Source organism: Fukomys damarensis, unplaced genomic scaffold (assembly GCF_012274545.1).
Source record: "Fukomys damarensis isolate Sample0158 unplaced genomic scaffold, DMR_v1.0_HiC HiC_scaffold_33, whole genome shotgun sequence".
Classification (NCBI taxonomy): domain Eukaryota; kingdom Metazoa; phylum Chordata; class Mammalia; order Rodentia; family Bathyergidae; genus Fukomys; species Fukomys damarensis.
This window is the reverse complement of record NW_022900945.1, coordinates 40,654,178-40,682,014: the sequence shown is the minus strand read 5'-3', so window position 1 is coordinate 40,682,014 and position 27,837 is coordinate 40,654,178. Positions and strand designations below refer to the sequence as shown.

At 37.3% G+C, this 27,837-nt stretch overlaps 1 protein-coding gene across 5 annotated transcripts in view; it reads left to right on the top strand.

Annotated features, from left to right (window-relative positions):
• Sort1 (sortilin 1) overlaps positions 1–27,837 on the top strand; it is a 72,651-nt gene that overhangs the window by 11,232 nt on the left and 33,582 nt on the right. For all 5 annotated transcript variants that reach the window (XM_010605967.2, XM_010605966.2, XM_010605965.2 and 2 more), the window contains exons 2-3: positions 18,742–18,801; positions 20,364–20,437. In XM_010605967.2, coding sequence (XP_010604269.1) covers positions 20,406–20,437 — 32 coding nt within the window. In that variant the 5' untranslated portion in view covers positions 18,742–18,801; positions 20,364–20,405. The remainder of the gene's footprint in view (positions 1–18,741; positions 18,802–20,363; positions 20,438–27,837) is intronic.

The window sequence follows — 27,837 nt, the reverse complement described above, 5'->3', positions numbered from 1 at the left end:
GGGGAGCTTGGAGTGAAGTGTTTCAAGCCCTAAAAGATAATAGCTTCCAACCTTTTATATATATATAAAACAAATCTTTTTTTCTTTCAAAATTGGTGATGTAATGAGGTATTTCCATGACAGAGAACACCTGAAGAAATTCATGACCACAAAACTAACACTTCAAGAAATTGTAAAGACCTAGAAAGTCTTAGAAAGACACAGTGAAGCCAGCAATGCCTCAAAATCCAATAGAATGAATATGCCATGCAAGGTAAGCAGTTAAATAAAAAGGAGGAGAAAAAAGAAAGAAATCAGCAACAAGAAAATAATGCAATGAAATTTTATAAGTCAGTACATATCAGTAAGCATGTCCAATATTAATGGTCTCAGTTCCCTGATCAAAAGATACAAACTGGCAGAATGGATCAAGAAACAAAACCCAATGATGTGTAGTATATAAGAAATATATTAAATCCAAAAAGAAATACACAGATTAAAAACCAAAGGCAGGCCAGGAATTTAGCCCAGTGGTTTCTTCACCTGCCTTGCAAGCACAAGGTCCAGAGTTCAATCCCTGGTACATTAAAAAAGTCAAAGGAAAGAAAACAATATCACATACACTAGGAACCTGGAAAAAAGTAGGAGTGGCTATCCTAATTTCAAAGTAGATTTCAAGCCAAAATTAGAACAGGCAAAGAAGGACCCTACATATTGATTAAGGGATATTCAACAGGAAGAGATAAGAATTATAAACATATATGCACCAAATAATATGGATGTAGGGGCCGGGGATTTGGCTCAGTGGTTCTGCTGTCTGCCTCACAAGCACAAGGACCCGAGTTCGATCCCTGGTACCAAAAAACAAACAAACAAATAATACTGATGTGTCCAACATCATAAAGCAAATACCACTGGACATTAAAAAAAAACCAGATAAATGCTAACACAATTATAATGAGGGAGCTCAATCCCATTGTCACATATAGGTCAACTACACAAAATAATCACCAAATCTTTGAACAAATGGACTTAATAGACACCTGATATTCCAGAATTCATCTCATCTTATCCTTCACTGAGTCATCTTGACTCCCTCTGGGCTTGGCTTTTTCCTGGCTGCCTGACCTGCCTTCTGAACTACCTTTCCTAGAATATTCTGCCCCCTTCATATTCCAGCATCACTCTGGAAAGTCTTCTCACCTTCCCATAGGGCTCTGCTCATCCTCGATATCTTTCAATACACACCATGTTTCACTGGAACTGATTGTCTAAACCACTACTGTGTGCCTCTTCTCAAAGAAACAATAACCAAGTCTTCAGAAAACAAAACCTAAGACCAGTTGTGCATAGGCAGAGGACTCTTGGTTTATCTTTCCCAGGTCCATCCACCATTTCCTTGTTTCATATATGAACGACTGAAGCTGAACCAACAAGTAGAAAAACCCTGAATAATCCAGTAGCAGGTAATGAAATTGAATAAGTAATTTTAAAAAACAAGGAAAGCCCAGATCTTGATGGATTCACTGTCAAATTCTACAAAAATTTTAGGGAGGCTCTAACACCAAATAGTCCACAAACTCTTTATTGAAATCAAAAGGAAAGGAGTACTCTCAAAGTCATTCCTAGAAGCTGGCATTACCCTGATTCCAAAACCAGACAAAGACCAAACCAAAAGAGAGAACTACATATAGGCAAATCTCTTCAGTGAACATTGGTGCAAAATTCCTCAAAAAAATACTGGCAGGGATGGGGATTTAGCTCAGTGGTGCCATCACCAGCCTCACAAGCGCAAGGTCCTCAGTTTGATCCCCAGTATCCAAAAACAACAACAACAACAAAACAAAAACAAAAACTGTCAGACAGTACAACAAATCATCAAAAATATACATCATTACCAAGTAGGATTCATCCCAGGGATGGAGAGATAGTTCAACATATCTAACTCGATATAAGTAATACATCACATGAACAGAAACAAGGACAAAAGTCATGAGATCATCCCAGTTGATGCAGAAAAAGGCTTTTCTTTAATTATAAAATCCCAGAATAAAATAGATATGAAAATAATACGTATAAAAGCTAATGAAAGCCATTTATGACAAACAAATGACCAGCATCATACTAAATGGGGAGAAGCTGAAATCTTTCCCTCTAAAATCAGGAACAAGACATTGACACTTCTGTTCAATATAGTTCTTGGAACATTATCAGGAAGAAGTTAATTTTTTTTTTTAGAGACCTGGTCTCACTATGTAGTTCAGATTGGCCTTGAACTCACTATGTAGCCTAGGCTAACTTCAAACTCACAGTGATCCTCCTGCCTCCATCTCCCAAGTACTAGGATCATAGGCATACCCAGCAAGAAGTTAAATTATCATTACATACAGAGGATGTGATCCTCTACATAGAAGATCCAAAAATGTTCACCAAAAGTGAAATTAATAGAATTAATAACCTAGAATTAATTTGTAAGCAATTTCATTAGTGTAGCAGGATTCAAAGTCAGCACACAAAAATCAGTAGTGCTCCTGTACACCATTAATAAACTTTCCAAGAAATAAAGAAACAATACCTTAACATAATAGCAAAGGGTCATAAATTTAGCTGGAGGAAAGGAAGACCAGGAGATGGAAGGAGAATGGAGGGAGGGAAGGGGAGGAGAAAAAAAAAATGTGTTATGTACATATACCAGCTGCCCACACGGAATATGATCATTATGTAGTAGAAATATGCACCAATGAAAACAAATCAAATGCTAAAAATTTTTAAATTTAGCTCATTTATGGGGCATGATTACAAATTAATTATTTCATGGAAATGAATTTTTCAAAAACTAAGTCTACCCCTTTAAGTGCCAAATATTTTTGATGTTGTATTTTAATGAAAACCTTTCTAAAACATTTTTCTTCTTAGTCTATAGTGACCCTGGATCATTAAGGAATTAAGTTTTGTGGTTCCATTACTCGCATTATTTTAATATGATATGGCATCCATTGTCCACAGGACTACTTAGATACATGAAGCTTTTTTCTTCCATTTTCAATGATTCATATTTATAAGTTTAGTATCAGTGTCTGATTGTTTAAGTTTACTCTTTTTGTTATTGTTGTTGTTCTCCAGAAGTGATTGATACTCCCTTTGCAGGATCCAGTTCATTTTCCTCCTGTCCCTGTCTATCTCTAGATACACTCTTCACCAAATTTGATTTGCTTCCTCCATGAGTTAGAACAGCAGATTTTTAGTATTTGGTAATTGTAACAAATTTAGTAAGCTGAAGTAGATTGATGGTGTGCAGATTTTTCATGGAGGTTGAAAGCATAGATTTTTAATGCCTGAATAGTATTGCATCAGAAGTCTCTGTTGCTTCCTTTCAGTTGGTGTCTGGGTTGTTATGTCTTCATAATAGGGATTACTCTTGTAACATGGGTCTTGTGGAGCAGAGAGCTGGTTTATTGTTCTTTATAAACATATATAGCAGTAGCTGGGTGTGGTGGCGCACACCTGTAATCCCAGCACTTGGGAGGCTGAGGCAGGAGCATCGCTGTGAGTTCGAGACCATCCTGGGCTACATAGTTAGTTCCAGGTCAGTCTCAACTACACAGTGAGACCCTGTCTCAAAAAAACCAAACAAAAAAACAAAAAAAACAAAAAAAACAAAACAAAAAAGCCAAAACCCATATATAGCAGTAGAAAAGCAAACTGAGTGGATAAATTATTAATGAACCAGAGTTTTAAAGCTTAGAGGGACTTGAAAGTTCATCATTCCAGACCTGCCCCCCATAGTGAAGTTAGGTTGTCCTGCCCATGTTTACACAGCTTTTGTCAGAGTTGGAAATAAAATTAAGGATGACTGATTATTAGCTAGCTCTTCTGTATCATTCTGCCTCTCTGAAAACTCTGAATAATTGAATAGATTTTAAAACTTGTACTTTTTTATGTTTAGCTTTTCATTTCTAAGAATAGTCTTAATAGAAGTGGAACATTTGTGATCTTATTTTTGGCTCATGTTTTATGAGCCTGCTGTGCCTTATATCAGAACTGTATTCTGTGAAGATTGTCTTCCTGCCTGCAAAAGCATCACCCATGTTGTATTCCAGACCTCTCTTGCACAGCACTGTTAGGAACCCTAACCCTAGATTCTCGGTCTTTATAGGATCACCATTAGCCTTGCCTTGTGTGCTATTTCATTTGATTTGTATTATTTCCATGAATGAAGGAGCATAATTCATTTTTACTCCTGAGGAAGTAGATTCTCAAGAGATAAAATGAATTGCATTTACTTCCCCAATCAGTTATTTAGTAGATGAGCTCAGTGCTCTTTTGTAGCTGCCCCCACCATTTTAGGCTGTCTCCTATATAGGTTAAATGTGTAGCATATTTAACCACAATGTTTAGCCCTCTACAGAAGACTGTTTATAGGGTGTATGCTCCATGAGCTCTCATCATCTATCATCATTGCTAGTGCCCAGATAAGGTCCAGCACATGATAGGTTCACAGGCATACAGTCAGCCCTTTGCACCTACAGGTTCTACAACCACAGGTTCAACCCATGTTAAATAGGAAATATTTGGGAAAAATTTACCTCTGTTTTGAATGTGTACAGACTTTTTTCTTGTCCCTATACTCTGAACAACACAGTACAACTATTTACATAGCATTTATGTTGTATTAGGTCTTATAGGTAATCTAGAGATGATATAAAGTATATAGGATTATGTGTTTAGATTATGTCTTGCGCATTGTGCCATTGGGTACAGGGGACTTGAGCATTGTGGACTGGTATTGGGGGGAAGGGAGCAGGAACCAATCCCCATGGATACAGAGGGAAGACTATTTATTGAAAGAAGGAATGTTTGTGGTATGCCATCCTTGCACTCTTGCTTGTTAGAAAGGCTGCTCCTGATGGTGACATAGTGGGGCCTTCTGCAGGTGGCTCTTTTCCTGCCATGGGAAACTGACCCTGCTCTGTGTGCTAAGGTTGGTTCTTTCCATACTCTACTTTTAATCAAGTGTGTAACTAAAGATAGGCATAGGTTTCTTGTGACTCATTTATTCCCCAAGCTACACAGACTCTTGAGACCAACTTGAAGTTTCTAACTTTATAGTAATAGTAATTTAAATTCCTGTTTAATTAGATGTGAAGATGAAGTTATTTCTGTGCAGAATGTTAAGTTTTGAAGAAAAATTAGAAATTATCTATATGAGAGTAAATCTGGACATTAATTGATTAAGAGTCTAAAGTGTGTAGGCCTCCTGTATTAAGATGATAGGCAAGCTAGGCATGATGATGCAAACCAAGTAATCCCAGTACTTAAGAAGCTGAGGCAGGAGGATCACTGCAGATTCAAGGCCAGCCTGGACTACATAGTGAGTTCAAGGCCAACCTAAACTACCTAGTGAGACCCAGTCTCAGCGAAACAAAACAGCAGCAACAAAAGATGGTAGAGTGGTAAGAGGCTGCAAATTTCAGCCTCCTCAAGATCCTGAGTTCTAGACACTAGAAAATAACTTGGGGAAGAAAGAGAAGTAGATCATTGGGAACTGGGACAGAACTGACGGGAAAATTAAAAGCTACAGAGAAACTCAAGAGATGGACCATGGTGCAGAGAAGGAAATGAAACAGTCCAAACTGTCTGTGTGGCTCCCAGCTTGTAGCTCAGGGGGAGGGGAGCCTAGCTCTGCCAAAGCCAGGTGAGCACTGGGGGCTCCAGGTAGAAATAGCAGTGGCAAACTGGGCCAGCAACAATGTTGTGATCTTCAGGAACAGCACAAAGTCTTACTCCCCAGGGACTCTCAACACAAGAGGCAACAGCCAGATAAGGATCTGAGAACAGTAGCTTGCCATATTGCCAGAGAGTGCATGTTCTAGCACCATTCCAGGAAGGGTTGACTGATCTGGGACTCAGAACAGCTGGGGGACAACTTCACTTCAGGGTTCCTGGTGTTAACCTTGCCATAGTGACTGGGTGAGAGACCGCTATGAGACAGCTGGGGACAGGGCCAGGATGAACATGAGCCCTCTACCCATGGTAGGAGGCCAGGCCCAGCTTGAGTTGCACTGGGTCTGAAAGTACTGACAATGAGTACTTGAGCCCTCTATATCTATGAAAGCAAAGACAGATCTCTGCTTGAATACAGCCGGGGGTAACAGAGGGCCCTCTGGAATAGTGGAGACACCTTGCAAACCCACAGACTATAAAGTTAGAGAAAGCTGTGAATTATTGGACTCCAAAACTGTGGATCCAGAAAGAAAACCACTATTTCAATAATAAAAAGAAAAAAATTTATTCTGTTTTTGGATTATTTCCCTTTCCTCTTTCTTCTTCACTTGTTTACTGGGGAATTTTCCCTTGTCCTACTTCCTTGGTTTTTGTTTTGTTGCATTTTTTTGTCTATTTTTTCCTTTCTTTTTACTTCTCACTTTTTTAATTTTTTAAACTCTTATTCTCCAATTCTTTTTCTTATTATTCTTTCTTCCCTTTTTTCTATCTTCTATTTCTCATTTTTTCCTGATACCTTTTTCTAATTCTGTAAATATACTTCTACACCTTAATAGGATCCCTTTTTTGTCTCATCTCTCCCCTCCTTCTCATCTCTCATTGTTTAACTTCTGAAACTTTTCCTTTTGCATTCTCCCATTCCCAGTCTCCTGTGTCTTTAATATAGAACCATGAAGTTTTATTTTTTGGTTTTTTTTTGTTTTCAGTACTGGGGGATCAAACTCAGGACCTTCCACTTGCAAGGCAGGTACAGTGGCACTGAGCTAAATCCCCAGCCCTACCATGAAGCTTTTTAATTTTTAGATAGTTATCTACATTATTACTGTTGAATTCCTTTCTGTCATTTGTGGAAGTGTGGTTGTTGCATTAGTACATATTTGCAGTACTTCTGTTAGGTTTATATTACAATTCTGTATTTCTTTTCTGTGGTTAAGTATGTCACATTATTGGTTTTTATGGTATGTCAGTGTCCAATTTGTCTTGGATAATATTAATGTTGCTGACTTAGTTGATATTTTCAGGGTTACACAGTTGTTGCTATTAATAGACCATTTGCAGCCTCACCTCCCGAATTAACAAAGGTGATCAGATTTTGGAACAGAGGCAAACGACTGTAGTTAGTCATGCTTACAGTGTCACTGAAAAGCAGACTAAATAAAAAGATCTTCGTAAGTCTTTTCACTATAAGCACCTGCAAACACGTGTGTGCACACACACACATATACACACAGAAAATCCCAGTAGAAACATGAGAAGACAAAGCAATAAACTGCCTCCCAAAACTCCCAACTCCCCCAAAGCTGATCATGGGGATTTTGAGGGGGCTGAAAGCAAAACAAAACTGAGTTATTCAAAGAATAATAGGTGAGATGTAAAAACTGATCACTGCAGTAGGTGGTCAGCAGGATCAAAAAAGACATAAGTAAAGAGAAGTATTAAACAAAATGGTCAGTATTGTACAGAAGACACTAATAAAAAGCTAACTGAGCTGAACAAAACAATACAAAACATGAATGACCAGTTTAGCAATAATTGGAATCCATGTAAAGATTCCAAGCAGAAATCCAGAAAGTTAAAAATTATATTGAAAATAAGGCAGCAAAAGTGATCCATGTGAGGACAGAATATCAAAATTAGAAGATATGGGTGCTTTCAAAGACCAGTTACTGCGATACCTTAAAAACAAGAATAGATATGAAAACAACTGCTGCTACATGATGCAAAGAAGACTAAAATTAATTATTAATTAGAAGTAAAAAATCAGAAAAGAGCAAAGTGCATACAAATTTTTTCTTCAAATAGGAGAAAACTTTCAAAATATAGGGAGAGAATTAAACATACAAATAAATGAGGCATTTAGAACCCCAAACAGCTATGATCAAAAGCTCTCAACATCATATTATATTCAAAATCCCAGAAGGCCAACACAGGGACAGAATCTTTTTTTTTTTTTAATGAGTAACAGAAATTTATTTCTCATCATTCTGAAAGCTGAGAGATTGGAGGTCAGTGTGCCTATCCATTATGTTTCTGAGGAAGGCCCTCTTCCTGGTTGGTAGATGGCAGCATTTTTTTTAAAACTTTATCTCTTTATTAGTACATGTTTGTCATATATATTGATCAATTCATCATACGGAATTTGTACCTATATATAATATATCTTGATTGTTCCTTTTTTCCCATTCCCTTTCTTCCCCTACCCATTTACAAAAGCTTTAATTTTTCTTTTGTTCTTTTTTCTTTTCCTTTCCTTCTCTTCCTCCTCCCTTCCCTTCCTCCCTCTCTTGTTTCCCTAACCATTTGAACATGTTCTTCCTACTTCCTGATATCTTCCCTCCATTATGCTCCTTGTTTACCCTTTGGATTTCTCATACAAGAGAAACAGTGCAATATTTAAAATTGTGGAGCTGGAGATTTAGCTCAGTGGTTCTGCCGCCTGCCTCACAAGCGTAAGGTCCTGTGATCCCCAGTACCAAAAAAATAAAAAATAAATAAAATAGTGTGTCTGATTTATTTCACTTAAGATTATGGTCTCAAGGTGCATCTTTTTCCTACAAATGACTCAGGTTTATCCTGCTTTATGGCACAGTAGTTCTCTGTTGTGTATAAATACATTTTATTTATCCATTAATCTGTTGATGGCCATAAGGGCTCTTTCTGAAATTTAGCTGTTATAAATTGTGCTGCTGTAAACATGGATGTGCATGTATCTCTGTGGCATGGTGTTTTTTAACTGTTTCAGGAAGATACCTAGGAGGGAAACAGCTGGGTCAAATGGAACCTGTAGTTTTAATTTTGGGGGGAATCTCCATACTGATTTCCATAGTGGTTGTACCAGTTTACACTCCCACCAGCAGTGGAGAAGGGTTCCTTTTTCCTCACAGCCTCACCAACATTTGTTATGGGTTGATTTCTTGATGATAGCCATTCTTTCTGGAATGAGGTGGAATCTTAATGTTATTTTAATTTGTATTTTTCAAATGACCAGTGATGACCAGCATTTTTTCATATATTTATTTGCTGTTTGTCCTTCTTCATCTGAGAAATGTCTATTCACTTCAGATGCCCATTTTTGCAGTAGATCTTTAAATTTGAGGGGGTCTCATATTTCTGAGTTCTTTATATATTCTAGATGTTAGTCCTTTGAGGAATAAGTGGTAAAAAATTTTCCCATTCTGTGGGTTGTCTCTTCATTGTATTGGTGTTTTATTTTGCTGTGTGAAAGGTTTTTAATTTGATGTGATCCCAGTTCTTGATTCTTTGTAATATTTTCTGTGTAATCTTGAGTTTTTTTTCATTAAGTCTTCATTTATTCCTGTGTTTCCCAGGGTTTTACCTATTCTATCTTCCAGCAGATTTAGTGTTTCTGTTTTAATACAGTGGACCCTCGAGTTATGACTGTCCTGATACACAAACAACTAGTGTTATGACTGGAATTTTACTTTTAACTTATGAACAAAGTTTTGAGTTACAACCCAAATACTTGTGCTTCCAGGTGGTCTCAGATATAGATTTAACTCTTAAAAGAGTTCTGGAAGGAGCTTTACAACATCCTTTCTTGTACAGGGTTGAGAAATCATGGGCCAATGTCTCTCTAAGGACACTGAGATCAAAATACATATATACCCATGTCTGTAGTAGCACAATTCATAATACAGTAGCTAAATCTTGAAATCAGCCTATATGTCCATCAACAGAAAGAAAATGTAGCATTTGTATGCAATGGGGTACTATTCTGTCATAAGGAAGGATGAACTTCAATCATTCATGTGAAAATGGATTCACCTTGAGACCATAATAGAAATGAAATAAATCAGATGCATAAGCATAAATACAATTTCTCTTATATGAAAAATCCAAATATAAATAAAAGTAAAATAAAATATAGATAGTAAGGGGGAAGTTTCCTAGAGTATTTCCTAGTTTATTACTCAAAACATTCTGACTTTACTTCTGCATTTTGTGATGTTTGTAGTATTTGACAGCCTCTTAAAAGTATATGAGCTTTAAGGGGCCAGGGATTTAGCTCAGTGGTTCTGCTACCTGCCTTGCAAGTGCAAGGGCCCGAGTTCGATCCCCGGCACCAAAAGTGTATGAGCTCTAGACTTCACTAACAGAGTTTTTTCTCCATTTGTGACAATAACACTTTGTATTTTTGTCAAGTAAATAAAACTTTGGATGTGAAAAAAAAGGATATTTAAGTAATATACTTAGTGCCTAAGATGAATGTAAACATCATATTAGGTACTAATAAATTAAAAAAATTTTAAAGATGATGGGCAGTAAGTGGGAGGGTCTTGTGTCATCAGCTCTCAGGTGGAAGTGTTGCCAGTCAATTGAGGGTTCTTTTGTTTGGTTCAGATAGAAATCATAATTATCAAAGTACAACTCTGCTAGCAGCCATGATGCCACTAGTTGGAGGCCAGCCTGGGCTACATAATTCAATCATGGGTCTAGCATTGTTCTTTTTTGTTTGTTTTTTTTTTCTTTGAGACAGGGTCTCACTATGTAGTTGAGACTGACCTGGAAATCACTGTGTAGCCCAGGCTGATCTCTAACTCACAATGATCCTCCTGCCTCAGCCTCCTGAGTGCTGGAATTACAGGCATGCACCACCATGCCCGGCTTGGTCTAGTATTTTTCTAATCTAACTTTTTTACATTTAAATCTTTGCTATGTCTAGAATTCATTTGAGAGTGGGGTTAAGAAGAAAATTGAAATGCTAGTTTTGTCATGTGCTAAGGGAAACCTTGTCCATTATCAGACTCCGTTTTGTTCCATTGATCTGTCATGTTCTATTCTTATGCCAGTAAATGAGCCAGGGGATTAATAAATCACTCTGGAAGCTGCAGTAGTTTCATGTTCATCTGCTTCTGAAAGATTCAAGTTGATATTTTACCTAAGTCATTTTAAACTTTTTGGTGCCTGAGCTTCCTATCCTACAGTATGTATGATTCAGTAATATCAATTTCTGTATTCTTGTGTACACTCTTTTGGCCCTTCCGCATACAGGCTTTAAGACTGTTAATCAGAAAAACAGGGTATTGATGTAGTTTCTTTTCATTTTGACCTGTTTCTGTTTCATACATAAGACTGGCTGACCAAATCATGTTCTGTTTGTAGACTGAATAACCTGCCCCTTAGGCATTCTGCATTAGAGCAGTAAGTTGTGTACCAGAAATACAACATCCTTCCACTCTCCCTACACATTCCATTCTAATTGTCATGTACACAGCCGATGCATCTTTTTTGTAAGGGTTCTTGAAATGTAGACATTCACTCTTCTGTTTGCTGACTCCTATTTTTATATAATTCAGTATTTTAATGTTGTAGAATATTTGTTAGTAATATTATGTTAGAGATTTTGAGTTCTCCCTTCCCAAGGGGATTATTTTGTTTTTGAGTTCTTTCTAGCCACAAAGCTTTATTGTCTGCTCATATTTCTTTTATTCCTCTTGCTTTGCCCTGATTAGAACAATTGAACCAATTGGTTGATTTTGTTCAACTCCACGTACTATTGAGAACTGGTTCTGTCAGAGTAAGTGATCCTCATCTCAGCTTTCTTTGGGTCTTTCAACCAGAAATACTGTTTCTAAAGTGTCAAATGTATTTCCTTTTCTCTGTTTTTATTTCCCTTCTATTTCAACCTTAACTTTGTTTATCCTGATCTTGAAATCCTTATTTAACCATTGCTTAATGGCTTCAGTGTGCACAGATACTTAACACATTAGTGGTTGGTGACAGTAATAAAATATTATTTGTATTTCCCTTTGAAATTTTTCAAAATAACTTACACATATGTTCCAATAACTACCTCGTACCACCATCTGCTCCAACCTTGGTAGGCTTTGCTTAAGTCTCAGTATATAGGCCTTTATTTATTTGTACTTAAATATTTTAATCTCTTCTATATAATCTGCCCCTGGCTAATGTCTCTAAACACCTTTGTGTTTGCACCTCTTTACTAATTTTAACTATATGGAGTTGATATTAACTGCAATGGGAAAGTAAGGTCACCATTCATTATATATGTGAACACCCAAGAATTCATAGTAGCATTTAACAGTGTTTTGGCTGGCAAAAAGTGAAAAGGAATAAACTCTATTATTTTGGTAACCAAGATAGAAAAAGATTATATACAGATCAACATTGTTGATAGCAGGATTTGTAGATACTGTAGACTTTTACAGAGATGTTTTTGCAGCACTTAAAATTATAAGACCTTGCACAGGGCCGGAGATTTAGCTCAGTGGCGCCACACCTGCCTGAAAAGCACAAGGTCCTGAGTTGATTCCCAGTGGAAAAAAAAAATAGACCCTGCACCAGGCCTGATGGGTTATAGCAGATCATGCTGTTTGTCATTATGAATTCATAGCATAGAGCTGGTGATGTAGCTCAGCAGGAGAATGCACACCTAGCTTGCACAAGTTCTTGGCTTCGGTCCCCAGCACTGCAAAATGAAAAAAACAAAAAAAATCACAATTTGAGAAGTAAGACATTTCTGTAAATAATTATAACACAAGAAGTGACCATAAGTACTATGAGAATAATAACTAGGAAGAGAAGATCAATGTGAAGAGAAGATCTGTGATAATCAGAGACCACAATGGTTGATTTTGCAGAAAGGTTGGACTATGGCTGTCTTTTAGATCTTTTGCACTGATGCAGTCCCTCCCTTGTGGCTTCAGAAAGAAATACCCACCATACAATACTGAAGAGCAATAGAAAAACGCAGAACACATGTTTTTCTTTTTGAAACCTGCATTTTTAAAAGGTATTTTTAAAAATGTTGCTCCACTGTTTTCTGTGCTTTGTTTTGTTTGGTTTATTTTTGAAACGGGGTCTTAACATTATTGCCTACTCTGGTCTTGAACTCATGAACTCATGCAAGCCTCCCAAGTAGCTGAGACTACAGGCGTATGCCACTGTGCTGCTATGCCCTGTACTGTCCTCTAAATTGTATTGTCTCTGAGGAAAGTCTGCTACCACTCTTTGGTCCTTTATATATAAATGTATTCTGGATATTTTGAAGAATTTTCTCTACCACTGGTTTCAGCAATTTCAGTGTGATAAGCTTGAGGGTAATTTTCATCTTGTTTCTTGAGCTTGGGATTTAAAAATTTCTTGGCTCTCAGGCTTTAGAGTTTTCATCAAGTTTGGGGAATTGGGCTATTATTTCATCAGTGTTCTTTCTGTCTATTCCTACTCCAACCTCCTCTAGATACTCTGATTGTATACGTAGTAGAATGCTTGAAATTGTTACACAAATCAATGATGCTCCTTTTTTTTTTCTGTTTTCACTTTGCATAGTTCTGCAATGCCTAATGACCTATTAATCCTATCCCAGTGTGTTTTTTAATCTTAGACATTGCAATTCTTGTTTCTGTAAGTTCTATTTGGGTCTTTTTCACTTTCTTTTCTTTCTTTCTTTCTTTTTTTTTTTTTGCAATGCTGGGGATTGAACCCAGGACTTAAACATGCTAGGCAAGCACTCTCCACTGAGCTATATCCTGACCCCAGATTTAGGTCTCTCAAAAATGTATCTTTTGCATTTAAATTTAGCATATTCAATCTCTTCTTTAATTCTTAAACATATAGAATATAGTTATAACTTTTAATTTCCTTGCTACTAATTCTATTATTTGTGCTATTTCTGGGTCAGTTTGATTTTTCTCTTCCTTATGGGTCTTGTTTTCTTGTTCTTACATGCCTATTTTAATGTTTTATGTTGTGAATTTTATTTTGTTGAGTGCTAGTTATTTTTATATTCTTACAGATATTTTTACTTGGAATAGGTTGCTTGGAAACAGTTTGATCCTTTTTCAATCTTGCTTTTAAGCTTTTTAAGGCAGGGCCAGAACAGCATTTATTTTAGGATTAATTTTTCTTGACTACTAGGGTAAACTTTTCTGAGTACTCACTCCACGTAAACTGTAAGTTTTTTTCTGTGGTGGTTATTGGGAACAGAAATTACTGCTGGTCCTGTGTAAAATCCAGACATTGTTTTCTCTAGTCCTTGACTCTTTCCTGGCTTGAGGTAGTTTCCTCACAAGTATTCAGTTGAAGTCTTAGCTAAAAGGCTGGGAAGCCCACCCCCTGTCGTTTTAGCCAGTTTTCTGTTGCTATAGCTGAAAAGTAGGTAATTTATAAAAAAAAAAATAGAGGTTTATTTAGGTCATAGCTGTAGAGACCAGGAAGTCCAAGAGGTCCGGAGGTCTGACACTGGGATCTGGTGAGGACCTTCCTCTGCATCATAACATGGCTGAGAGTATCAAATGGCAGGACAGAGAAGTGTGCTAGCTGAGGTCTTTTCCCCCTTCCTCTTCCACCTTCTCTCCTCCTCTTCCTCTTCTTCTTCCTCTTCTTCCTCCCTCCTCCCCTCCCCATCCTCTTGTGTGTGTGTGTGTGTGTGTGTGTGTGTGTGTGTGTGTTACTAGGGATTGAACCCAGGGTCTTTGCACTGAGCTATATCCCTAGCCCATTAGGTTGAGATATTCTTGCTAAATTTCCCAAGCTGAGCTTGAATTTGTGATATTCCTGCCTCCACCTTGTAGGGTGATGGGATTACAGGTGTTTGCCCCAAGTCCTCTCTCCTTCTTTAAAAGCCACTAATGCTAACCCCAGGACCTCATCTAATCCTCATTACTTCCCAAAGACCCTGTCTGCAAATACCATTATCAAATGAATTTAGGCTTGGATTTCCAATACATGAACCCAATACAAGACACATTCAAACCGTAATACTCCCTCTGTGGATCTCCAGAATTCTCTTCCTCTGTAGCTCTCTCCTCTGTAGTCTTTTACCCTATGAACTCTGACTTCTTTGGCTTCTGTACATTGCCAGTTTCATTTCTCCTGGGTTCCCTTTCCCCTGCACTGTGTCCTGGAAATTCTTTCCATGTAGAAAGCTGGGAGCAGTTGTAGGGCCCTCATTGTTTCATTGTTCATTTCCTATTTTTCAGGGATCATCATTTTGCATTGCCCAGTCTCCAGTTCTTGAGAACAGTTGTTTTACATATTCTGTGTTTTTTTAGTTGTTTCAGGTGGGAGTTTAGACCTGATCCCTTCCTACTTCTTCTTAGCCAGAAGCATAAGTTTTCCCAGAACAGAACTTTTTTATTTCATACTCATTTCTGTCATTAAGAAATTAGTGATTCTGGTCTTAGTTTTTTACTTCATTATCCACCTTCGCAGAGCTTTACCAATAATTCTTTTTTTAAAAAAATTGATTTAATATTTGTTAAGTATTTACCTATACGATGTTATATGTTAGTTGCTAAAATATATAGCCTCAAATCCCTGCACCAGATAAGTTTCAGGACAGATAGGGTTCTGGTTATAATTAAAAGTAATAGATTTTGAAAGATCAGAAGTGCCACTGCAATGTAGAGTGACAAATGTATGTTGTGCTATGGTAAATGATCAGACATTAGAATTGATGGCCTTTGCTAACAAATGAATTCTGTCACTAACCATGAGCAGGTTAACCATCCTTTCCTGGCCATCTGTGTTCCTTCTGCCACCATAAAAGTAGCATTAATCATAAAAGTAACAGTGATGGCGAACCTCCTAGAGCTTTCAGTGATAACAAATAGCCTGCTGTGGCACACGTTCCGTAGGTTCGCCACCCCTGATTTATACTGTTGGTCCTGCATCTCTCCTGAATTCCTCTCCTTTAATATGATCTTTTATTTCTGTTTGAGTGCTGCTCATGCTGTTAGACCTGATCTCATCTAACTATTTACCTTTGGGAAATATAGCACATTACCATGTTAGTTACATTTGCTGCAGATAGGTAAATTTTTCAATCAGTTTGTACATTCTCAAAAGCAAATGTTAATTGGTTAATGTGAGGAGGATAGAAGGTTAAAGGCATCAGAAAACCTCAGTTACAGTTAAGCTGGTCTGTATTTCCAAAGGAACTCTTTGGATAATGAATGAGGTCAGTTATCACTTCAGTTATGTAAGTGAAGCTGAAGGTTGCTAGTGACATCTGGTGATCCTTTCTCTGTGATTGAGCAGTAGGAAAATGAGGTAAATGCTAGTGTGCAGTGAGAGGGTCAGGTGTGTAGAATATTGCCTGAAAAGTGAAAGGTGCGCATCCTGACTGGTTCTATACCAACTATATTATGGCCTGATCATGAGTACCAAGGATTCCAGAGCCATAGTTGATGGATTTTTTTTTTCATTTATTCTGGTTAGTTGTGATCAAAACCTTCCTTGGAAAAATAACCTATGTTTAGATGACTACTAGCACATGTGGTCTGCTGGAGCTTGTGGGAGCTCTGGATATTCCTGCTCCTTCTAAAGGAATTCATTGATGTACTTTCAGACACTGTCTCCTCACTCTGGAGAACATGTGGTCTTACTTTGTGAAATACAGTATCTTACACGACACACTGCTGTGTCACTTTGTAAGCTTCGGGTTCCAGGCATCTCTCGCAGCCCTACTTTTTCTCAGATGCTTGGCGAGCCTCCATGTATGAATAGCCCTTCTGTCCTGCAGAGGCTTCAAGAAGCTCTGCTGGAGTGTTTGAGAGTTAACCAGCATCTACTGGGCAAGCACTGTGTGAGGCACTAACTTAAAACTTACAGAGATTGTATGGGAGGGTCTTTTGACCTCAAAAGTACTTTCAGTCCAGAGGGGAAATAGCATAGGTGAATTTAGAGACCCATTTAGTAGGACCACAAGAGAAAATTAGAAGATAAGCAAAACTGCATGTTTTGAATTTTGTCTCCTGAGCGCTCTCTGTTATGATTGGTGGCTTGAGTAACCAAATAGCTGGCATACCACTGTTTATAGGCATGTTCTATTTTGAGATTGAATTTGTGGTTTGGGAAGGATACATTATAATCATTTTCAACAAATGCTTATTGAGTATGCAAAGTATCCCTGTGGTAGGCACAGGGAGTACTGGGAAATAAAAAGTTAACATCCTCTGCTTAGAGTTTTTCATATTTGGGAAGGCAGGATATGTTTAATTTTTTTTTAACTTAAGTTATATCTTCTTCAGAAAAAAAAGCATAGTCACATTGTGGCTTGTGTTTAGATGTCTCCCCAAATCTTCCTGCGGATGAGGTGGGGCTTGCTTTCTCAGAGGTGGCTGAATGTGAAATGTGTAATGCCGGGACTAAGATCCTGTGATTACTAAACCAACACATGTGAGTGATTGGTTTGGCACCGCCTTAATCCCGGTAGTCTGGATGGGATAAAAGGGGCAGAAAGACGCTGTTGAGGTCCCTTGTTGCTTTTGGTGTTTTCACTGCCATGAACTACTGCCCCTCTGCCACCCTGCCTTGGAGCCAGCTGATTATGGACTGAACCTCTATGAACTGTGAGCTAAGTAAACCTTTCCCCCTTTAACTTGGGTGTCAGGTGTTTTGTCTTAGCAATGAGAGAAAAGGTTACTAACACAATCACCAACATTAATAGAAGTATATACTGTAGCTGGGGATTTAGCTCAGTGGTTCTGCTGCCTGCCTCACAAGCGCAAGGACCCAAGTTTGAGCCCCAGTACAGAAAAACAAAAACTAAAACAAAACAAAACTAATATATATATATTTGTTTTATATATATTGTACTAAACTGTTAACTGAGCAGTGTGACTTAGGGTGATAGGCATGTGTCAGGAAAAAGGGAAGGACCTTCACTTTTTGTTATAGACACTGTGTATAGTATATGATTTCTGTATGGCTAGAATTTATTTTTATCGACTAAGGGTAATACCTCTTTGGAATTTTTATTCTTTAATCAGTTAAAAAATGATATAAACTAAAAGATTGTACAGTATTAATCTGAAATATCTGTGGTAAGATTATGAATAATTTCATTTTCTTTGTTATACTTCCTTACCATTGTCTACATTGTCTATACTGAATATATATTTTATAAATATAAAAAGAAAGCACTTGGTGAAAAACCAGGGACACTACAATTTCAGGGTTCTTTAGTTTTATTTTGTTTTTTGAGACAGGGTCTCGCTGTGTAGTTCAGGCTGGCCTTGAATAGTATGTAGCCCAGGCTGCCCTCAAACTCATGGCAGTCCTTCTGCCTCAGCCTCCAAAGTGCTGCACCACTGTGCCTGGCTATAACAATTATTATAGTAACTGTATTTTAACATGAGCACTGTATTTTGGACATAATATACCAGCTTTCCCATTTTTACTCCCCTCTCCTACCACAGTTACAGTAAAGTTTATTATTTTATTTTATATTATTGTTATTAAATAAGAAGATAAATTAAGGCTGTTTGCTTTCTTGCTTCTGCTTCTTGTCCTTTTGGTGAGTTAGCCTGGAGGCAAAAAGAATCCATCTAGTAACTATTCAGCTGTACTGGGAAGAACTGCCAAAAAAAATTTAAATTATGCTGATTGGGTTATAATTATGTCTTGTCATTGTGGGCTCTGATCTCTTGTTTTAGAGCATCCTAAGAATACTTTGCTCTATCTTTATATTTAGTCACATTGGAGAAAGCAATTAGATTATCCCCTCTCTGCATATGGAACAGTGAAGAAAACTCATCTGTTTGGCTTACTTTGTGCTAGAGAGAATTTAAATTCCCAAGTTTATTTGTGATTCAGGTTAAGTAGTTAAATCTTGTTTCTCTCAAACTTTGTTCTGGGAATCTCTGTTCCCTTATAATTATGAGCTTAATTACTCTGAACAGTGATAAATTTCTGAATTGTATGAGGAAGTCAAAAATTGTAGGAGAGTAGATGACATTTCTAAGTGAATTTCATTTGTTCTCCCCATTATAGCATGTGTTTGATGATCTCAGTGGCTCAGTGTCCTTATCTTGGGTTGGAGATCGCACCGGGGTAAGTAATATTTTGAGTTTATTTCAGAATAGTAAGAAGATGTAGATTGAGGGTGGAAGCACTGAATGTCATTGCTTTCTGAAATAGTTTTCAACCTCAATTGGAAAAAAATGCATGTTTGTGGGACAGACATTCAGGAAGTTATAGTTAGTGTGGTTTTGCCTTAGAACTGGGAACATCTTTTGACCACCTTCTTCTACAACAAGTTAGACATGTTGTTTGTTTGTTTGATTTTTGAGTCAGTCTCACTATGTAGTTCAAGCTGGCCTTGAACTCACTATGAAGCCCACACTGACTTAAAAAACTTGCAAGGATCCTCCTACCTCAGCCTCCCGAGCGCTGGGATTGCACGTGTGCACCACCACACCCTGCTAACATAGACACAGTTTTAGTCTTCAGTGGCTCCTTAGTATCAGATGAGCAGGCAGAAAAAGGGGAAACAGAGTGCTATGTGCTGAGACAATATTTGCGAAAACCCTATGTAGAAGCAGAAAAGGGTACGTCACACATCTTTGCATTTTTTTTTTCTCTTGACCCTATTTTTCCTGTATTCTTTCCCACCCTTGTATTATAGGACTATGGCACCCTGGTTGTTCAACTCTCTTATCCCTGTCCATTTGAAAAGGAAGTATTGCCAGGACTGGGGGAATGGAAAGGAGGCAGTGAGCTCTTTATCCCTCCTAGAGTGCAGGTGGCAACTTGCTAGGATGGTATGCTGAGAATACGTGGATCTCAGGTCTGAAATGGGGGGTTGGTTCTGTTGTTAGGGGCCTAAAAAGGGCAGGGGCCATGTCACATGCCTCCTCGTAGTCCAGAAATCACAGCTTTGAGGCACATGACAGCTATATTAGAAGCCTAAAGAAATACATTTTGGTTTTGAAAAACAAGTTCTTCTTTTAATTAGTTTTAAATTTCCAGTAGAATTTCTTTAATCTTGTCTCAGTTTCTTCTAAAATGTGGGTTATAACCCCAGCTTTCACAGATTATTCATTTGGTTTGTATCTCCAAGATTTCTTGTGATACGGCTTTTTGAGGCTCCTTAGACTCCAATACTAGTCTAACCAAGATCTTTTTCTAAGGTATACTTTTTATAAACAAGTAATTATTTATAAAATGAATTTTATGGAGACTTAGTAGTAAGAACAATAGGATAGACAGATACATAGCACACAGTGACTTCTATGAGAATGCCGCACAGTATTTTAACCTCTATAGGCAGAAAAATAAAAGATTGTTCTTGCCTAAGACTATCTTATGATAATTTGCATATAAAAGCAGTTAAATCCTTCCTTTATTATAATGTGTATTTGAGTAGCTCTGTTGCCCTGCCTTGGGTATAGGGGAGGGTTACCATTCCAATGAAGTAAGTTGAGGATATCTGGACTTACAATGATAAATCCTAGAAATCTTGTTATCATCATTTTAAAAATATATATAGTGCAATATAGGCTGCTACAAAGTAGGACTTTGACCAATCTTGCAGGTGTGGTTTAATCTCATCATATGCCAACACGTAATTGGAGTATCTTTCTTATTGACAGAATGCTTTTGTTTCTCTCCAGGTTATTCTAGTCCTGACTACCTTCCATGTACCACTGGTAATTATGACCTTTGGACAGTCCAAGTTATATCGAAGGTGAGATCACAAATATAAGTTAGAGATATTTGACTAAGTAATACATTAGAAATATACACTCCCCCTTCTCTGGACACAGTGGAGTCTAATGGTTTATTTAAAAGATCTTCCAGTCATCTTAAATTTTCATCAGATTGTCACAGCTAGAACACTTCTTAATGTCTGTTTCACAGCCCGAAGGGCTTTCAGGGAGACTAGATCAGCCTGAATGAGGGGCAGAACAATAAAGGAAGGTGAAGGAAGAGTCTATGGGAGTGGGTGTTAATGTTAATTTACATAGATACTTAATTTACAGGACAGTAGCATGGATTTTATGCCTCTTGTGGTTATGAACATAGATTTTTAATATCCTTGAAATTAACATCGTAATTGCACCTTCCAAACAAATATTATTTATATAAAATTTTGAGGTCTAGACAGATATTTCTCTATAAGATGGAGATTCTCAGGTGACTGCTTTTAGATAAGAATGAGGTCTCAGGTCAGATCTACCAGAGTACCCAGGAGTGTTCACAGTGATAATGGCAGTGGGCATGTGTTGTCTGTGCCATTCGTGTTTCAGAGTTGTTTTCCCAGAGGTACAGCTTCATTAAATAGTAGGTTCCTTCCTTAACAGTAAGATTCAAGACCAGCTAACTCCCCAAAATTACTGATTATCTTTTCAATCTTTGCATCCCAAGAAACCTAGAGAAATAATGACTTTCTAGCAGATGAATGCTATCCCAGGGCCACAGTACCTCCCAGCAGTTAAGTTAGTTTATAAGGGTTCTTATTTATTCATCCTGAACTGTGTCCCCAGCCTGTTTTCTTTTTTATTTTGAGACAGTGTCTTGCTGAGTCACTGAGTTGCCCAGCCGAGCTCTAACTTACAGTCTCTTCTTGCCTCACGCTCCAGAGTGCTAGCACTATCGGCATGTACCACACATCAGCTTCTAAAGGTTCTTTATTTGACTGTTGGTCTTGGCCCACATGCGACAGAATCCATGCTGAAGTTCTGAAGTGAATCATCCTACCTTCCCTTCCCAAATAGAGATGATCCTTTACTGCTACTCCCGGGCCCGGAGCCAGAGCTCACTGCCCTTTAACACAGTGCTGTTGGCTTAAAATAAGCAGATTTACCTTGAGGCCAAGACAGAACTGCCATCTTGGAATTGCTGAAGCTCGGTGTAGGCGAGGCTTTTCACTACCTTGGAATTCCCCAGCATCTAGCCAAATGACTGATACATAGTAAACAGGCCATAAATGTTAACTGAATGAATTAATACTTTGACTTCTCTATAATTTTAACTTGATAATATATTTTTGTTTGTTTTATATGGAATTGACAATGTATTATAGAATCCTAGTGTTAGAAAGGCTACAGTAGGTGTTTTGTTTATTCAGTTAGATTCAATTAGTGATTGAATCATTTCAGACATATGAAATCTCTTGTTTTCAAAGGAAAATGTAATTAAAACTTTGTAACTTTAGTAACTGTAGTATTTAAGAGTCCTTGCTATGATAAAATCTCTCCTTATGGTGCAGTTTTCCTTGCCAATCTATCTTATAAAAGCAATACAATCATATTATAAAACAGTTGGAAATTCTTCAGGAAAGAAAAAATTTACAGTATAGAGTAATCTTAGCTTATTTACAGTTTATTATATTGATTTTCCACTTTAATGTTATATCATAGGGCTAGATGGTTTTGGGAAACAACCTAGAACAGCAAGTTTTCTTGGAAAGTAAGCATGGGATTGAACCTCAGCATTGTCATTTGCAAGTAGAATGAACTTGGGCAAGCGATTTAACCTCCTAAGTCTTTTCTGTTATTTATGAAAAGAACAACAACAATGCCGGGCTTAGTGGCACAAATCTAATATTAGTACCTGGGAGGCTGAGAGGCAGGCAGATTGCAAGTTCAAGCCCAGCCTGAGCAGTTTAACCTAGTGAGACCCTCCTCTTTCAAACTAAAAAGTAAAAAATGGGCTGGAGATGTAATTCAGTGTGAAGGCCCTGGTTTCAGTCTCCAGTACTGAAACCAGGAAGGAAGGATGGAAGGAAAGAAGAGAGGGAGGGAGGGAACAAAGGAGAGAGAGAAAGAAGGAGAGAGGAAGGAAAGAAAAGAAAAGGGAGAGGGAGAATGAAATAATGTCCATCTCAGAGCTTTTGCTTGAATGTTCTACAGAGTCTTGGCATGGAGTAAGAGTTTGGTGCTATTAGCTGCTGCCTTCCCAGTGCCACACATGGCAAGTAGCCATCATATGCTGGCACTGCTGTACCAATTGTTAGAATGACACCAGTTGGTAAAAAGTAATTGCCTGCCTCAAAACTCTTCCACAGCTTCTATACCCCCACCCTGTCGACACGCAAGTGTTATTAACACTTGGCATCACGCACTACACCCATTCTGATGAGTCATTGCTCATACCACCCTCTCTGCCAGTTACCCCTTGTTTTTGTTAGATTGACACAATTTACTTAGTCGTCACTCCATTGTACAGTTAGATTATAGCTAATTTTCTCACTGTAATGCTACTGTGGTAACTGTCATAAATATTTATGTCACAGAGGATGCTCATTTCCAGTTAATAGTTTTAGTGGCCACATGAAAACCTTCTTCTCTTTGACATCTGCATGTTTTGGAGGCAAATTATTGAACTCTTCTTCTTCTCCAGGTGGACTAATCTATACCTAATGCATAAACCATTTTTGTTTTTGTTTTCACTTGCCTTCTGAATTTACTTATTCTGTACATTGTTCTTTAGTTATGTGGGTAGACTTGGACCTAACTTCCTTAGTCAGACTCACAGGAGTGAAAAGTTTTTTCACAACTTTTTTCCCATCTTTTTGCCTTTCAGTATTGTGCTTAATTTAAGACAAAACGAAAACAATCAGTATCACTCTTTCTGTTCAATACCTACCACCATGTGACCCCTTTTCATTCTTTGTTCTTTTGAGACTCCTCTTTCCTAGCATATGCTTTACTAGAGGGCTATCTTATCTGTTTCTGATATATATTACAAAAGTTATTTTTCTTCATGTTGCACAGCAGTATTGTTTTAACCACAGTCTCTTTGAATATTAATTATCTCTTCCCTGCTGTGAAGAGAAATCTGATGTGTAGCTTCTTTCAGATTTTAAGTAGAAACCATAAATATGCCTTGTTGCTTCTTTAGCTGGGCCTGGTTGGCCAAAATGACTCACGTTATTGAACACACCAGCCAATGGCCACCTGTTGCTTTAGAAATGGAAAAGGGGAGAGAATAGTTTAATCAAATAGGTCCTTCATATGTTTCTGTAACCCAATTACAAATAAAACAAAAAACTACTAAATCCACTCTGAACATCAAAATAAATAAATTTTTAAAAATTCTTAGCCTGGCTTGGTGGCGCACCTGTAATACCAGCATTCAAGAGGCTGACATAGGCAGCCACAAGTTCAAGGCCAGCCTGGGCTACATAGTGCATTCAAAACTAGCTTAAACTACACAGTGAGCCCGTTTCAAAAAACCATAAATACATACATACACACACACACACACAAACACACTTTGAAGACTTCTGTTTTTAACAACATTGACTATATTATTTATTGGATTACCTTTGTCTACTAAATCTTATATGATCAAAGGTTTATTTAGGATGCAAATAAAAGATAGTTAATCATGTGACACCTGCTATATGTGGTAAAGTATGAAGGCTCACAGGAATAGATGGAGGTTGTCTCTGTTCTGGTTTAGGTTCTGAAAAACAATTGTTGAAGGATTTAGGAGATAGTAGACTCCTGAGGATATTAATGATTAGATAAAATTGGGAGAATATATTAATACTGTCAATTTAAAGAAATTATGTTTGGGTACCAGTATAAATTTTAATTCTCTGTTAAGTAATATTAGTTTGTATAATAGATTATAACATATATTTGTCTCTCACTTGCCATGTATGAAGTTTTAAAAAATAAACTACTTATACTTCAGATGATATTTTGATTTTTGGGAAGTAAAATATATTCTCCATCTTTTTGTTTGATGGTTTCCTGACTCTGACTTTTCAATGTAAGATCTACTTAATGATATAAATGGAAGCATTATTTTACACCAGAATTCTGTTCCTAATCACTGCAAAACTGGTAGTCATTCTTGGTTTTTATTTTCTGTTGAGTTGATCAAATTTTGAAGAGTAACAAGGGGATCTCTAAGAGATTTCACATACAAATTTATTCCATAATCAATGTTTTTTAGGATTTTGCTTGAGATTTTAAAAAAATAATGTAGTTGTACAGCAGTAGGAGTGCTGGTGGTGCAGAAAGTCAGCTTCAGCATCTGTGTGACAGCAGTGACACGCTCAGTTCAGTTCTCACTGTGATATATTATTAACCATGATTACATATTTAAGATGCAAGGTTAGCATGAATTACATTTGTAAAATACATTTTCCTGCTTTTTAAAAAAAGTTTAAGTGTATGATGTTTGCAGATTTCCTTTAATACAACATTTGCAGACTCTTGTCACTCCAAGCAAAATATGTAAGGATCTCAGACGCTTATATTCCTTCTGATTAAAAGTTGTGATGTTTAGTTGAATATCTTTATATATTTGTATTCTGTATTTTTTCACTTGTATTTTTAAAATTTCTATAGAAAACATGCATTTTTCTAATAAAAACAAAATATTAAAAACACAAGATGTCAGACAGTGAGTATACAAACTGAAATATTGGGAATTAAGTTTTATGTGACTTCAAAGTCTGCCATTTTTACCTGGCAGTTATTCAGGTCCATGATTCTTCTGGCACATTTTTTAAGGTCCATCCTCCTTATAGGAATTTTAGCTAGAAACCGTAATACATTTAGTTCTCCTTATTTATGATAGTTATGTTCTGTAAAATTGCCACAAACACTAAATTTATGAATACTAAACCATTATTTCTAGGGAAAGTACAGGGTTAATTTTCTGCAAGTCTCTGGTCACATTTGTCAACTGATCAATACATAAGCATGTTTTATGTACATTTCTATTCAAAGACATCATATATGCTTTGTTAAAGTTGAGCTTATGGCCAATAGCACTATAACTTTTGCCCAAATGAAGCTTGTCTAACAAAAGTATTTCCTCTGTGAGGCATATCAAAGTTTTCTTGTGCTTAGAAACACTGAATAGCATGTCAGCACTACACAGGGAGGCCATTTTAAACAGCAAAATCACTAGTAAAAAGTGCAAAAATGTGAAAACATGATACTAAATAGGCCATGATAAGGATACTTGTTTACAGCATAAAAGCTGAAACAAGAAGACAGAGCATCCTTATTTGACCTCAGCTGGGAATGTATGCATTGAGTGACTCAGGTTTTTTGTTACCTCTTGTAGGTCTGCAAACAACTGTTAAATAACCATGGGTATTGGTTTCAGGGTCACAAATGAATTTAAGCACATAAGCAAATTCACAAATACAGAATGTGTGAATAGTGGGGATCAACTACATAAACTTTCCCAATTAGTGAAAAACTACAAAACTTTTTGCTTTTATGTTACACTTTATAGTGGTTTAATCATGGCAAAATAGAATATAAGGAATAGAGAGAATGGGTAGAGGTTGAAAGAGTTTTGAGGTGCTTGCTAGAAAAAGCCTAGATTTCTGTGAATGAAATTTTAAAGATAATTCTATTGAGGACTTGGGAAAAAAAAAGAGCTGTAGAAAAAGCTCCTCTTAAAAAATATCTAAGTAACCCAAGACAGTGTGTTAGTAAAACTATGAGCAAAAGACCTAATTGATGAGGTTTTAGAAATGGGGCACACATTTTTGGTCAATGGGGAAAAAAAATCTATATTATGAAGTGGTGAAGAAGTTGGCTGAATTGTGTTTGTGTTTTTGTGTTACTTAGAAGGTAAAATTTACAAGTGTTGAAATTGGAAATTTAAACTGGTCATGGTAGCACATGCCTGTAATCCCAACATTTGGGAGGCTGAGACAGGAAGAACACTGCGAGTTTGAGGCCAGCCTGGATTACATAATAAGTTCAAGGGCAGCCTGACCCATCTCAAAAAATAAATAAATAAATACAGAGAGAATGAAATTGGAAATTTAAACCAGCCTTGGTGGTGGATGGCTGTAATCCCAGCACAAAGCTAAGGCAGAAAGATCACAAATTCAAGCCCAGATATTTAGCAATTTGGTGAGATCCTGTCTCAAAATAAAAAAGGTTTAGAGACATTGCTTGGTATAGAACAGTAGTTAGTACTTCAAAAAGAGAAATTGGAAATTTGGTTGAAGAGATTTCTAATCAAGTGTTGAAGTTGCAGCCTGGCTCCTCCTGTTAGTAAAATGAAAAAAGAGAAATTACTTGAAGACAGAGCTGTTAAGCAAAAGAAATACAGAACTTAAAAGTTCTCAGTCTACCCACTTCACAAAAGTTGTGAACACTAAGGATGGGGTCAAGAGACCATTTGATAAACAGGTTAGAATGCGTGTAAGCCACAAATGTAATTAACCACCTAGCAGGAGGGCTGCCAGTTTGAATTTAAGTGGAAGGAAACAGAAAGAAATGGAAAGAGCCACTGAGCTACATCCCTATCCCCAAGTGACCACATTTCTTGAGTTTGATGGTATAGGACCACTGTAAATATGTACTTTTCTTCAAGACAAGGGAATAATGGTCCCCAAAGCAATTCAGGGATTATCAAAGCTGCCTCCTCAGTTTCAAAATGGAGGAAAGAAGCAGCGCCTTGCTTTTAATAAGCAAATGGCTCCCACCCAAATGTGGGTGCAAGGCCACCCAGAGTTTGGGCATCCAGCCCCTGCCTGGCAAAGCTGCAGAGGCAGAGCCACCAACTTAATGTATCTGGAGGACAGATCCTTGAATCATTGAGGATTATTCTCGTGCCTTAATAATGTCTTATAGAATTTGCCCTGGAATTTAGACTCTCTTAAGATCCCCTTTCTTCTTTTCCATTTCTCCCTTTTAGAATGGAAATATCTATCCCATGCCTGACTTATCGTTGTATTTTGGAAGCCCATAGCTTGTTTGGTTTCACAGGTTCACAGCTAGAGAGGAGGTTGCTTCAGGATAAATCATTTCTTGAGTCTCAATAATGTCTGATTCAGATGATATTCAGACCACACTTTAGATTTTAGTTTTCAAAGTTATATTAGAATGAGTTAAGACTTTAGGGGCTGTTGGAACATAGTGAATCTTGCATGTGAGAAGGACATGAGTTTTGTGAGAGCGGGGGCAGAATGCTGTAGACTGAATGTTTATATCCCCCTCAGATTCATATGTTAGAATTCACTGTGATGGTTTTAGTGAAGTCTTTGGTATGTGATTACAACATGAGAGCAGAGCCCTCATAAAATGATATCAGTGCCATTATAAAAGAGAACCAGGTGAACTCCCTTGGCCTTTCTGTCTTTTAAGGTTTCAG